Here is a 15,449-nt window from a genome sequence, read left to right as displayed (position 1 = left end):
ACAGAGAAACTGGACTAAAAAAACTAGCATGACAGCTTTACATAGAATGCCAACTTCACATTCACACGGGAAGGCAGCCTGAGGAGGTTGTATATCACAGGTTTTTGCTCTTTGCCTACTTTCTGCTATGCTCATATTTTATGTTAGTGCCTGATCTTGTTTGTACCATTTTTCCTTAAAAATACTACAGAAAATTTGTGCTCTAGTAGACTCATCACATCATAAATACTGCTTAGGTAAAGACTAACAGAAAAAGATGAAAATAAGCCAGTGAATAGCTTTTATATTTTTTGTTTATTTGTACATATATTACTCACCCTACAAGCTTGAAAAAATCATCCCATTACTGAAAAACACATCTCTCAATTCATTTATTTAGCACCTTCTGAGAAAGTGTACCAAGTATGACAGCAAAGATAAGACTCAACATCCCCTACACCTCTAAGAATGAAAAAAAAAAAATATTGATGTGCATACTTTTGTCTGTCAGAATAAACCAGACTGCTTGTACATAAACCAGCAAGCAAATAAGAAGGGTTGAAAGGAAGAAATGTAGCTCTGGTTTCAGCACTCCAATTTGAACACAAGCAGCTATTGATGCTTTACTCAAAAGCATTTATAAACAAAATATCCACCACAAAAGGTGGTTTTGGGTGTGTGGGGAGGCAGCGTGTTAAGATGACGATGGTGAAAAAAAAAATCAAGGTTGAGAAAAAAAATAATCTCACAAGACAGAGGTGACACTTATATGCCTAAACAAATTGAGTTATCACCACCGCTTCTGACCATGTACAACTAAATGAGTCCCAAATCACTGTTACTTCTCTATTTGCAGTGCTTGAAGCCGGCATCCCCAAGAGGTAATATGCCAACTACAGCACCATACAGAGTTCTTCTGGTTGAGAGAGACTGCTGGGGGCCACCTAATCCCCCTGCTCAGACCAGGCCAATTCAGAGCAGGTTATCCAGCACCTTGTCAGTCTAAGTTGTGAATACCTCCAAAGTTGTAAATTCCATGTTGTCTACAGTTCTCTGCTCCAGTGCTTGACAAGTTCCAGGGTGAAAAAAGCGTTCTGACCAATTCTGACTAACATCTGACAAGAAATTCATGTGTTTCAGCCCAAGTCCTATTCCCTATTCTTGCCCTACCAGCATGCAATAGTCTGACTCTATCTTTTCTCCGTCCTCCCATGAGAGAAAGGAGGATTGAATTGAGATATCCCCTGAGCCACTTCTTCACCAGCTCCTTCCAACTCTCCTCACAGGCTCCAGCCGACACATCATCTTGGTGACCTCAAGTGAGCTCACCCCACTAAGTCAGTATTTGCCTTTCCAGCAGAGCTGCTACCCACCATCCAGCCCCCAGCTGGGCCATCTGCACGCAGTTCTGCCCCTGCACAAAACTCTGCACAAGAAAATTTTCCTATATTGAATGCCATGAGGTCCCCAATTCTCCAGCCTCTCAAGGTCTCTCTGAATAGCACACCTGCTCCCCAGCATACTGACTGGTCCCCACAGTATGGTGTAATCTCTGAACTCGCTGGAAGACCACTACTCCACCAGAGAGATATGTTCTTCAGTCATAGGGGGGTTTTTTCCAAGTTTGTAAGGTGACAACATCCTAGTCACTTGTTGTTGTATCATTTTTACCATACTGACCGCTTTTGTAGCTCCTCCCTAATCCCTCATGTTCACTATACCCGTTTTAAAAAAGCAGCCAAAATGCAACAAATCTTTTAAGTTATTTTTCCTCAATGTTCAAATTCTTCATTATTAGTACTTTTTGTATCTCACTGCATAAAAGCAGGATCAGTAAGATTTATGTGTGTTTGTGTCCCAAAAGAAAAAAAAAAAAGGAAAAAAGAAAATCCATTTTTCCAGAGTAGGAGCTAACCAGCACCTTATGAATTTACAAACTGGATAAACATTTTCTCCTGGGAACTCCAGTGTGGGTTTTAGAATGCAACTGACTCAACCACCAAACTCAGGATCATTGAGAATGACCAAATTTTTCCACCCTTTGACTAAGTTAAAATTAGGAAAAGATAAACAAATCCTTTTAACATTACATTAACCCAAAACAGTTGCAAATTACTGGTTTAAATAAGGGTTTATATACACACTTCTACGGCTTAGCATCATGGATGACCAACCAAAACATTACACAGTCAGCAAATGAAAAGACCCTATGGGCACAAAAGACTGCCAACGTTTTAAAAATGAAATTAAGTTTTAATGAAGAAAGGAATATTTTTCTGGGTGTCCCTCTCTCACTTTTTCAGTCCAACTCAACAGACAATTATGAAGAAAGATGTCAAATATATCTTGGCTCCCACTTTCTTGAAATATGCCACTGAAGCATGTACCACCATTTGCTGCTTTACTTCTTTACAAGCACAGTCACAGATTCCTTAAGTTTGAATACTCTTCTCACACCAGCAGCTAAAAGCCTTCACTCCCAAGACTCCAAAAACCATAAGAAATTTATGAAACTGCTCAGAAGTCTAACCTGTATCCAATGTCCAAAATCATCTGCAAATGCAATTTTCAGATCATATCATAAACACTTTATGTAATCTTGCTCAAAAACACACACAAACTACAAGGATCGTAGACTCTCGGGGTGTCTAACCCAAAAGGCACAATAACCTACTACTAAATCTGCACAAAAAATCTTTCTAAAACCTACTGGTTATTCCTGCTTGGCTTGCTGCCATATCAACTTACAAACAGGAAAAAAGTGATGCCACGCAGAAGCTCTATACAGCCTGCACACACTAAAAATAGGCAGATAAACATGTTTCTAAGGGGAATAAAAAAAAAATCACTTTAAAATGTTGACTTGTAGGTGGGGAAAAAAAAAAAAACACTACAATTTAGATCCTGCAAACATTTGTACATGCTCTTAATGACAACAGAAGTATTCATGCATCTAAAAAATAAACCTTCACAGAGCAAGAACCCAAGCAGATAGTTAATGTAAATTTCTAATGTTTTCACTTTGGAACCTGAACATAATCCAGATGTAAAGCAGTAAAAGATAAAGAGGGTATAACTTTCAGCTGTGCTGAAAAATACACAGCAAGTGTTTTCAAACTGTGTGTTGCAGTTCCTTGGTGTGGGTTCAGTCATACAGCACTGGTGTTATTCCATGTATTCTCCAACAGACCAAACTGTTCTATATACACAGTTAATGTTACCAGCCATTGTCTGTGGTTTAATTTGCCACTCCCCAGGCTCTCATACAAATAGAGGCAAGGGGAACAAATACTGTGTATGCCTTTTACAAATTTTTAAACTATGTAAGGGTAGTCTTCCCAACAGGCAATTTTCCAGGTACGCAGATTATGGACTATTTTAATAAGATTCACAGAATTCATACTCTACTCCTCAATATACAGACTGGCAGAAAATATATAACATAACTAACAACCTTTCTCCTGCCCACCTTCCAAAAAAACACGCCCTGGAGCACAAATCAGCAGTATTACAGGAAAAAGTGCAATTCCCTGATTCACAAGGGATATCGAAAACAATAATAAACACCCTTTAACAGTGTAAGTAATGTTCTTTTTGATATTCGTTGCATACCCTTGTGCTACAGTTGTGTACGTTACACAAAAGAACAAAAATTCAATGAAAGACTTAAATAAGCTTTTCTGATTTTTTTTTTCTCCAGTTGAAGCAATGGAGTACGTCTCCTTTTAAGATTGTAATTTCCCATTTGGGATTGTTCCAGAAACTGTTGACCAACCCCAAATGCTTAGAGTTGTGAGCTCTGAAATACCCCAGTCTTTCACTGAAGGCTGGTTGTTATGACAGTCCATGTCCAGAAAAACCACACCAGCTGCTGGACAATGCAGCAAGCAACACAGATTATCTGTGTGGATGCAGAAGTCATTAAAAAAGAAGTTAGAGAAACTTCTTGACACACTTTACCAATGTTACTTTTCCATACATTGTGGCTGCAAAGAGCTTACATGAGCTGGGGGATGCAGAGGCCCAACCTAAACATGATGCCAGTGATAATGAGAACAGCAACCCGGGAACTTGGAGATGGAATGTCAGGGTCTCAACTGAGAAAGATATAGGTAAGATATTCATTTAAGAATGAACATTTGGAGCACGTTTGTGCATTTGAGAAGCTCAGAAAACAGAAGAGCTGTACATTTTGCTGCTTAAAATGCTTGTGAAAATACTCATGACTTACTATTTCACTTTCTGCATCTTTCCCTAAATAAAGCAAAGTGTGCAATCGTTGCTCTACATTACACATCAAGCAACTTCCATAAGGAAGCTTTATTTTAAGTCATCAGAGCACAACAACAGTGTTTTTCCCCTCAAAAATGGAGAATCTTTTCCTCATTCACAGAATTCTACCAACCAAGCATTTAGTGTACTTCACATACACAAATAAAAACGAAAAAGTTTAAAACAAGCATAGAAGAATGCAACCAGAAGATGTTAAAAAAACCAAACAAACAAACACCTAGCACCCAAAAAAACACCACTACAAAACAAACAAAATCCAGAAAAATAAAGGTGGGAGAAAGCAGTACCATCATATTAGAATATTCATGCAAAGGGAGCTCCCACTGAAAACTTGGTAAAATGCTTTCTGACATTTTGGTACTCTACCTTCTTGTTATCCTGCCCACATCTTGCATCACATTAACACTGACAACTCTTATGTTTATATGACACATCTCCATCTGAACTTCTGATATGAAGCAGATGCCATATGAGAGACCACTTAAAATACCTGAGGTGCAAGAAATAAGAAAAAAGCCACAATGTTATTGGTTAAAAAAAGATTTAAAGTCTATCTTTCTCAGGGAAAAAACCACCACAGGTCAAAAAGATTCTGTGCACATGTGGATTTCATTTTGCCAAGATAATTTGTGGGTGAAAAAAAGGGCTGCATAAGTAGCAAAGCTAAATACAAAAAGTCAAGAAAGAAAAAAAAATTTTTTTCTTAAACTGAGCACAGCTTTTCCAAGAATTTACAATGCTTACCATCATGTTTATTAATATTCTTTAAAGTAATTTCTCATTTTAACTTTTTTGTGACAAGACAAACATGGTTCTCAAACTATGTTGAGAAGACTGTTGATTTTTCAGTCTCTACACCCATCTGAAAGTATGGTGAAGCAGCAAAAGTACAAAATCTGCTCTGCTGACTAACTTTTTTTTCTGTAGTAATTTTGTCTTGGAAAGTAATAGCTCAAGGCTCAAAGAGCACATGTAACATGCCTGGGATGCCAGCTTCAGGTGGATATGAAAATGCAAATGTTGTAGCATTGTCATTAAATATAGAAAAATCATGCAAACATAAGAGGGAACTATTAGGACATGAACAAAGCTAATACACACACATACATATATGTATGTATACTTGTAATTTTTTGTTACATTCCTTTCATTTGAACTGAGACTGTACTGCACACTGAATCATCAATTATCTGTTAGTAATTACTTTAACTGAGATGAGACCATCAGTTTTAAAACCTGACAAGCTCTAACCAAAAACTGCACAAGACATCAGACCTAAACTGCTCTTCAGATGCAAATCTATGCCACCTTCACTGTGGTGGAGTGACCCTAGTAGAAAAATCAACACACACACACGTATCTAACACTCTCCTCTTAATGAAAATTAATCTATCCCCCATTTTCTAGGCAATTAACAACTTTTAGCCAAGGCACTAGCTAACAAAAGACGTGTGAGTTTACAAACCAAATCAATCACCAGCTACACTGCAGCTCTGTATTATGTCTTGCTGTGTAACTCCCCAAACTCCTAGTACTTCTGACACTGAAGGATCAGTTCCAGTAGGTGATTCAGTTCCAATCAACGGATATTGACAATATTCAGTATCTTGATGGATTAGACCAAAATGATAATTTAGATTATTTCATAAGCAGATGCTGCAAAGCAGAGCATGCATTTCAAAATTAAATACTTATCTCTAGTCTTTTTCCTATTATTAAATCTGTGCTATAGAGACAATCTGGAATTTTTCATTCCTGTGTGCCTGCAGATTTTACATTTGAAATATGCCAGTAAAAGCAACAATAAAGTTGTTCGTACTGCAAGAACTACAACTAAAAGATCTGCATATTAATTTTATTTTATTAATTTTCCTTAAAATACATTTATCTTAGCCCCAAACTATCTTTAAATACTTACGTCGGGGGGAAAATATCAACATTTGTTCCTTGACTTGAGCTGGCTGATGCTGGCACCTAAAAAGTGTACCTTCAAAATAACTTCATGCAGTACATTTATGGCGTAGCATAATTTCAGGCCATAAAAATGATTGTTTCCCATTCACATAAGCACTACATATTCATTTACCAAAGTAAGTCAAAGTGAAATAAAAAAAAATAAAGTAATTTACTAGCCGCAGAGAATGACTTAAAACAAATGTATATTATCTGAAAATAATTAAGGAAGTACATTTGCATTTATTTCCCAAATTAATCCCATGAATATGCAACTCATTTCTATTATAACTAACTTCTTGAAATAAACATTCGATGTACGTCTGCTAACATTAATTCCATGATAACTAGAATCTATTCAGAGTACAACTACTTTATGTAAAAAACAAAGCATTCTATCCTCCTTTGTAATTCAAAGCCAGCAAAAACAACACACCAACATTATTTATAATTCTGAGATACTAAACGTCATTACAGTCTAGTGTCCAAAACTGATTAGCTCTGCTCAAAAAACATGCACAGTCACAGCTTTACAATAGTGTGGTCATTATAACCAAAAAGTTCCACACCAAGCCACTTCTTTACTTACAAACATCGCACTTTAACCAAATTAAATAAAGGTGCTGCAATACTAGTTTCCAGTTTGTTTGCTTTTAATCTACCAAAATCAATTGCAAGTCTTGAAAACCACCCACATACTGAATGTGCTTCACTTGTTCTTACTAAGAAGTTATCTTTTCATCCTTCTTTATTTTACAGGGTTATGAAGCTGTGAAGGCATCACCATGACATAAATCAAAAAACTTGCATGCATCTCCAGGCATGCCAGAATTAAGTATGACACTCACTGTAAAGCCACAGTAACTGCTTTCCAGTTTGAGAACAAAACCACACATACATGGTATTACTACGCACAACTGCTAAAGGCACAAAAGCTTACACGTGCCGATACGAACATACAAGGAGTTTTAGTATCTATATTACAACTGCTTAGCATATACAGTGTTAGGAAGAACAACCATGAATTCGAACAGCTTTCTACTGCACTTAATCGACACATTAGTACCATCTTTCCAAGCGAGTCCATCCCCTTACATTCCACAGTTATGCCTATGTTTGAAAACTGGCACTGATCCTGTCATCAGCAGTTTCAGCTTCTCCAAACTGAAAGACTTAGCAGATGCCTAGTTATCTGCCTAAAAAAGCACCTTCTATTACTCCTCTTAACAGCATCTTCTGATAGGGCTTAACGTCATGTGAAATCTTAAACAATAATTTTAAAGTTACTCTAACCAAAGACTTTGCAACACAAAGAGGGCAAGCAATATTAATTAAATATAGCAATGTTTACCAGACAACATCCAAAAAGGTGATACACATAACAAAGATGTTTAAGAGACAAGCTGCTTTTACCAGCTATAGAAATCATACCAGTATCTTAAGTTCACTGCAACTTTCAAAAGCCATCTTTCTTTTCCAAATGCTGCAGAACCTGGGAATGTTAATACACATGTAACCAACAAACTGAAACTAAAGGCCTAAGAATTTCCACTACGGACACACTTTTCCTAGCTGACAACCTTGCCTCTAGGTGGGTTTCTCTTTTTGACTGAGGAGGTGTGTGTACTCCAATGGAGGCAAAGTACTTCATGGCAGGTGAAGTGCCTCTTAAGATCAGGATCAATTTTCTGAATGAAAGAAAGAATCAGCTCTTCAGTGCAGCATTTTCTAGTCCAATATTCTTTCACTAATTTGACAGCCAATTTGACAGCCACTTTCCCTTCTGTTGGTACACGCTGTGAGAAGAATACAAAAGCAACACCACCACCAACAAAAAAGAATAACCAGCCATCACCAAACAAACACTCTTCTGCTGGGGGAAAAGAAATAGTAAACATTCTCTCGACCTTGTTTGCAAACTACAGTAATTTCACTAACCCCTAATATCTGAAGACCAGATCACAATATAGTTTTTTTTATCAAAAGTTAATATATTAGGACCGGCAATAGGAGATGCCTGCTTTTAACAGCATGACAAAGAGGATGTTCAGCAAAACAATCGAAGTTCGTCCCTAGTGCCAGAGTTTAGTGTATCATTTTTTCCCCTGGTGGCAAATATTTGAATGAAACAGGTAGACTGTCACAAAGTCAGAATAACAATCTTTCCCTTTGGAGAAGAAAGTGTACACTTCTCATCCCCAATCTAGAAATCTCCTGGATTCGTCTGTAAATTATAACATGGTATCTCAAAATTAGAAGATGAAGCAGAGATCATAATACATGAAAACATTTTACATATTTTTGAGATCACCACTAACAACAAACATTCACCTGCTACTGTGACTTAAGTATACTGTAAAACTTAATCATTTAACTTGGGCATCTGTAAGAGCTCTTTTGCATGAACCTTTTCTGACTGTTCCAGTTACCATCAAGCACAGGATTTTCAAGCACAGGATTTGTGCTAGTGAATACCAGAACTCCAGGACCAACCCAAAAAGCCCCTTCCCTTTTTGATGAAGAAAAAATGCAGTGTTCCCTAATCCAACAGCACGGTATTTGTACGCTAGGCCTGTAATGAATTCATTATATGATAATATAATGAATAACCAAGATTTTCCAAATCATTGGAAATACAAAAGCTTTTATCTCCCAATAGTAGCATATTAGGTCAACTTGTCTATCAGACTATTAAGAGCAATTATTTTTGAACAATGTAATACAACCCAAAGGTAAAAATTAAAGTTGTTCCTCCACTTTCAGCATTGTAATCCTTTAAGATGCTGTCAGCCACAAATTTCACGAGGAACTTATCTATAAAGCCTACTTCATTTCAGAGCAAGATTCCCATCAGTGTAAACACCCGTACTGCAGACTCCTGTAAATCACCCAGGTAAGTCCCCAAGACACAAGCACCACTAAAAATTCATTCTAAGACTACTTAGATTAGTAGTCTTTCCCATTTCTCCACCCTCCAGGCCCAAAGAACAATGTCTTGCTTTCTGTCCCATACCATTTCCTAATTCCTAACTTCATATATAAACAGTTTCATTCTTGTTGCTGCTCACAGCTTAGGAAAACGTGTAAAGCCCCACTGCTGAAGCCACACAGACACCCGTTTAAATTTAAGCATGTGGGAAACTCCAGTGCAGTTTTGGAGGCGGCTCTGCTGTTTGACAATAAGCACATCAACCCAGATGTTGGGACCTCAGTCCTGAAAACATCCCAGCTCCAGGACAGGCGAACCACATCTACAGAAGTAGTTCCTCAGAGAGCCCCCGCTGTGGGCTGTTTCTAACAGGAAACTCAAGAACATGTTTAAGGGGCAGCTGTTGAGGGCCCCGAAGATACTCAAGCGGGGTTCCCACAGGCAGCCTGATTTCAAAGCACTGCGGAGCCGCACCGGCAGCCCGGGGCGAGGGGCAGGGCCCATGCCAGGGACACGGAAACGGACACGCACACACGGGCGGACACACGCACACACAAACCCTTTCAGGAGCGCGGCACAGCGGGCGCCCGGCGGTGCCCGAGGGCAGGCTGCGGTGCCGGCGGCCGCTGCAGGGAAGAGGGCGGGCGGGCAGGGGTGGCCAGGCCCCGGCGCTGGCGAAGGCGCACGAAAACCTCGCATGAGCCGCGGCCACCGCCGCCGCCACGGCGAGCAAGCACCGACGCCCAGCGCAGGACAACCCCCCTGGCTGCACCGGCGGCTGACAGACCGGGATGCAGGGCGGGGACGCGCTGGCAGCGGTACGGCGACGGGAGGCGACACCCCCAGCCCCAGCACGGCGGGCCGCCCGCTCTTCACAACGCCGCATCCCGACCGGCGGGGAACAAGCCGTCGCCGCGCCGGCCACGGACGCGCAGGGGGCCCCGTGTCCCCCGCGGCAACCCCCGGCTGGCCAGACGACACCCGGCCTGTGGGCAGCTGCCGCCACTCGCCTCGCGCTGCTGCGACCGGCGGGAGTTTCTCCTGCGTCCCGCTGCCCGCCCCCCACACGGGGACAGATCCCCAGGGGCGGCCGCGACTCCGGGCGCTGCGGAGGACAACTTCGAGGCCCTGCGGGCCGGCCCCAGTGCCGGGCAGGCGTGGGACGCCCGGAGCTACTTCCCCTCCCCCGGGGCCCCTTTCCTGCTCACCTGGTGGCGGGCCCCTGGCGCCCGGGGCGGCGCGGGGTGCGCCGTGGCCGGCGGGGCTACCCCGGCTCTGGCTGCGCACTCCTGGCTCCGGCAGGCTCGGCCCGTGGAGGGGCGGCGGCGGCGGGCAGATGGCGGGGGGCGGCGGTAAGCGAGCGGCACCGCCGCTCATGGCGAGTCCTGGGAAGCCGGAGCGGGAGCGAGCGCGGGTCCGGGGGGGCGTCGGGAGGAGGCAGGCAGCCGGGGGGGAGGTGGAGGCGGCGGCGGCGGCCTCGGCAGCGGGGGAGGAGGCAGCGGAGGAGGCGGGGGGCGGCGGAGAGGAGGAGGAGAAGGAAGGCAGGAAGGGGGCGGCGGAAGAAACCACCCATCTACCGTGCCGGCCCGCCTCGCCGGCCTGGCGGAGGGGTTGGGGCCGCTGGCCGCCGCTCTCCTCGCCGTGCGGAGCAGCGCCGCTGTCCCGCCGGTGGGCGTGGGCGAGGAAACAGGCGCGGGACTGCGCCCCGCGGGGCGCTGAGCGGGCGGCCACCGGCATCGCTCGCCGCTCCGGCCAGCCGGCGGCGCCCGCCTCCCCGCGAGCAGCGCCGCCGCGGGCACGGCGGGGCCGTCAGCGCCAGCGGGGGCACGTGGGCGGCATGGACGACGTGAGGAGCCTCCAGCTGGGGCGCAGCCCTCAGCCGGGCAGCGCAGGCCGGTGGCGAAGCCGTGCCGGCTGCTCCGGGGAAGAAGCTACCGCCGCCGCCCGGCTCGCTGCCGAGGAGGAGGAGGAGGAGGAGGAGGAGGAGGAATCCTCTCCTCCTGCTCCCTCCCTCTCTCCCTCCGCCCCGGCCGGCGTGAGCGCTCAGCGCGCCGCTGACGGCCCGGCGCCTCCCCAGGGCAGACAGCTTTGGCAGCCTTGGCAGCAGCCGCGCTTTATGGTGGCGGTGCCGCCGCCTCCCGTTCGGCCGGACGGGGGAGGGGAAGTGCGGCGAACGCCGCGATCGGCCGGGGCCCAGCGGGCCTCAGCCCGCCCCAAGCAGACCCTGCGCGCAGAGCCCGGAATCATCCTCGCCCTGCCTGGCGTTCCGCCTCTGCGGGCCGCTGGGCACGGGCGCCACCGCGGGCCCTTCGCCCTTGTGGTGCGCGGGGCGGGGCGCCGAGGCGGGCTGCCCGCCCTCTGCTCCGCGCCCAGACAAGCGGCGCGGTGCTCCGACAGTGGCGACCGCCCGGGGGAGGGGGCAACGGCCGCGATCGATTGTACGGCCGGGCGACTGCAGGGTCTGCGCTCGGCCCCCGTGGCGCGTAGAGGCTGCGCCGCGGCGGCCCAGGAGAGGGCGGCCTCGAGCTGGACGGGGAAGGGCTGCCGCGGGAAGGGCGAGCGGCGGCTACTCCGTCGGCGCCGGGCAGTGAGGGGTACCCCGGCGGTGAGGGGTACGCGGGCGGAGCCGGACCTTACAGGCACGGGCGGAGACCGGGGACTGCCCCGCCCTGCCGTCAGCTTGGAAGGCGTCCGCGGGGCAGGGTTGGTGCAGGCCGCTGGTGGCGCAGGGGCAGCCTGCGCCTGCCGGCTCATGCTGAACATCGGACATGTCCGCACACTCCTTCATTTGTCACGGGAATGTCGATTTTTTGCTTTGCTGTCAGATAGGCGTTGTTCAAGCTAATCCATTTGCACGAGGAGGTAACAGGAATGCAACTAAGGGTTTTTCTTACAGGAATCAAAATGTCTCAGTGCGTATGAACGGCTGTGTTTGCCGAGCCAATCCTGCTGGATTTGGATTTCAGGAAAAGATAAAATAATGGGAAAATTGATACACATATAACCAAAGAAAAATCTCTGCTTAGCAAAATTTACTACCAAGGGATTGCACTTGCTGCCGTCAGTGGAACAAGTCTGTGAGATCTAAATGCTCGGGCAGAGAATTCATTTCATTTTGCACGTAACAGCAGCGCCACCTTCTCCTGTGCCATGCCGTGAGTGGGAAAGGTTTCCACAAATCATGCCTTTGCCAGCATCACCCAGCTGTGCCACCCTGTTCCCTCCCTCCATGGCATTTCGTTGAGGTTTTCACCTAGTGTAGGAAAAGTTGACAATGGCTCCCCAGAGGGCTGGCCCCTCTGGGACTTGTAGTCTGCTGCTGACATGATTCATATGTCCCGGCAATTATATAAAGCCATTGAAAGCCTTTCTGGATTTGTTTGCTTAAAATCCACAGAGCTAACCCCTCATGTCTCCAGCTCCCAATCAGGAAACAACCAGCAGCTCCTATCTTGTCATCCTGTGGAACACAAGGGTCTGAAGTACTTTCCTCTCACGTCTTCTGCTTCAAAGGTGTCTGCACCTCTTCAGGTTGCTGCTATAGGGCAAGCACATGCATGAAGCTCCTGGCAAAAGAGCTTCTCCTGACACAGATGGCAAAAAAAGAGGTGAACAGAGCCACTGTTGCTTTATGATGATTCATTTTTCACTTACTTCCTGGGGGGAAGCTGGTTTAAAACTACTCCCATACTGTAGATATTACATAAGACTGCATTGTGGCACAGACTTCCTTTTTTGCGAGCCCTCCAAAACTTTGCCGATTTGTATACTGAATGATTTTATTCTACAGGAAAAGGTGTGAAAATAGGATCAGTCCTTCAGCTACGACAATCTTTCTAACTTTTTTCTTGTCTTCCAGAAATAACCAAAGAAAAGATATTTCTGCAGTATGAAGCTACTTCAACTTATTAGTCGAACATGCACTGAAGACTACAGGCTATCTGGAAGTTCAGGAAGGCTGTTTCTGTGCAGTATGGGTCAGCAGTCTTGCAGGTGTAACCTGACAGTTTTGGTGCATTGCATTTCATTTACTTCTGGAGCTGAGGAGTTCCATTTTGCTGTTGGTTCTAAATTTAAATCAAGCCTTTTCAAGATAATATCATTACAAGAGCTAGATCCATATTCAGCTAGCTAGATCTAGTCTCAGTATTGGAGACTTTTCACTTCAGATGAATTCAGACCTCACTGGTTTGAGTCAGAACAATCACTACAGGAATATCTGACACTGCTGCAAGCTCTTTTGCAGACCAGGAGTGCTTGTTTCTAACAACCTCATAACTAATTCTGCCTAAAAACCAACACAAAATTTGAGTCTAGATTTCCATATCTCCAAATGGTCTGCCAGAATCAGCCATACAGTATGATTCTCAGGGTTCTTCCTGTGGTGCACTGTTGAACACAGAGATATTAGGTATATTATTTCATTAAAAATTGAACAAGTTAAACCTCCATTGTCCCCAGGGCATCTCTTAAAATCTGATAACAGCTGAAGTGGCATTTAAGGCTTTGTGTAAGCCAGACTTTGCAATGTGATGATGATTAAACTGAATCTTTCATTATCTCTGTTTTGTCCCCCTCAGTGCTGCTGAAGTGCTTGATTATGAGAGGGACATATAGAAAAGATCTACTGCAAGTAAAACTGAAAAGATAGTAGTTAGTTGAAAAAACTAATTCAGCAGGGAGTCATGTCAGATTTTTTAAAAGGATGCCTCTCTCAACAGGAAACTGATAATGCATATTTTAAAAGGCAAATAAAGGCATATTTACACAGAAAAATAAACATATCCACCTGCAAATTTCTTTTAGAGAAAATGCATATCTAGCTTCCTGCAGACATTAATTTGTTTGTTGCAAACATCTTAGCCAACATACTTACAGAAGCTTTTCTTGTTGCCCTTAATGTCCCTGGTGAGATTTAGCTCTGTCAGGGCTTTAGCTTTCCTAACCTTGACTCCTGTCTGCTCGGACAGTTTCTCTCTATTCTTCCCAAGCTACCTGTCCTTGCTTCCACCCTCTCTAGGCTTACTTTTTGCTTTTGAGTGTGTCCAGGAGCTCTTTGTTCACCCGCACAGGCCTCCTGATGATTTTGCCTGACTTCCTCTTAGTTGGGATGCATTGCTCCTGAGCTTGGAGAAGGTGGTCCTTGAATATTAACCAGCTCTCTTGGACCCCTCTTCCCTCCAGGGCTTAATCCCATGGTACTCTGCCAAGCAGATCCCTGAATTGGCCAAAGTCTGCTCTCCTGAAGCCCAGGGTGGTGAGCTTGCTGTGTGCCCTCCTCACTGCCCTAAGGATCGTGAACTCCACCATCTCATGGTCACTGAAGCCAAGGCTGCCCTTTAGCTTTATATTCCCCATCAGCCTCTCCTTGTTGGTGAGAACAAGGTCCAGCATGGCATCTCTCCTCATAGGCTGCTCCATCACTTGGAGAAGGAAGTTATCATCAATGCATTCCAGGAACCTCCTGGATTGCTTATGCCCTGCTGTGTTTGCCCTCTAACAGATATCAGCATGGTTGCAGTCCACCATGAATACCAGAACTTGTGAACGTGAGGCTGCTCCTATCTGTCTATAGAGGGCCTTGTCCACTCGATGCCCACTGTAACGTACCTGTCCCTGCTCTCCCTTTGATCCTGACCAATAAGCTCTCAGTCAGCTCATCCATCCCCAAGTGGAGATCCATGCGCTCCAGCTGGTCGTTGACATAGAGGGTGACACCCCCTCCTCATCTCCCCTGCCTGTCCTTCCTGAACAGCCTGTATCCTTCCACTCCAACACTCCAGTCACAGGAGCCATCCCACCATGTCTCCGTGAGGCCAATAAGATCATAGCCCTGCAGGTGCATGCCCATCTCTTAGCTCCTCCTGTTTATTCCCCATGCTACTTGTGTTTGTATAGAGGCATTTAAGTTCGGCCCCCGATGAAGCTGACTTACTGTCTGGAGTGGCTGGAGTTCCTTTTTGCTGCACTCCAGGTGCTGTCCTTCCAACCTCCTTCTTCAGGCTCTAGGCATCTGTGACTGGTACTGGTATCATACTGGTAGGTCTGGGATGGACTGATGTTCCCTGTTCCCCTCCCCCAGCAACTTTAGTATAAAGCCCTCTTCACAAGCTTGGCAAGCCTTAGACCCAAGATGCTGCTCTTCTCTGGGAGATGGATGACATCAGCCCCCAGTAGACCTTGTTTCTCAAAAGACAGTCCCATGGTCTAACAAGCCAAACCTCTTGCTGTGGCACCAGTCCTGTAAACATTTGTTGATTTGCCAAGTACAATTGGGTCCATCGGCTCACTTCCC

General features: G+C 45.3%; 1 protein-coding gene across 2 annotated transcripts in view; it reads right to left on the bottom strand.

Annotated features, from left to right (window-relative positions):
• The window catches only part of LOC141735770 (E3 ubiquitin-protein ligase RNF38), a 117,719-nt gene extending 106,428 nt beyond the window's left edge, over positions 1–11,291 (bottom strand). For both annotated transcript variants that reach the window (XM_074568904.1, XM_074568905.1), the window contains exon 1: positions 10,363–11,291. In XM_074568904.1, the coding sequence (XP_074425005.1) occupies positions 10,363–10,891 (529 nt within the window). In that variant the 5' untranslated portion in view covers positions 10,892–11,291. The remainder of the gene's footprint in view (positions 1–10,362) is intronic.
• Between the last annotated feature and the right edge of the window lie 4,158 nt (positions 11,292–15,449).

Source organism: Larus michahellis, chromosome Z (genome assembly GCF_964199755.1).
Source record: "Larus michahellis chromosome Z, bLarMic1.1, whole genome shotgun sequence".
NCBI lineage: Eukaryota > Metazoa > Chordata > Aves > Charadriiformes > Laridae > Larus > Larus michahellis.
Note: the sequence above shows the minus strand (reverse complement) of the source record. Positions and strands in the feature narration are given on the sequence as shown.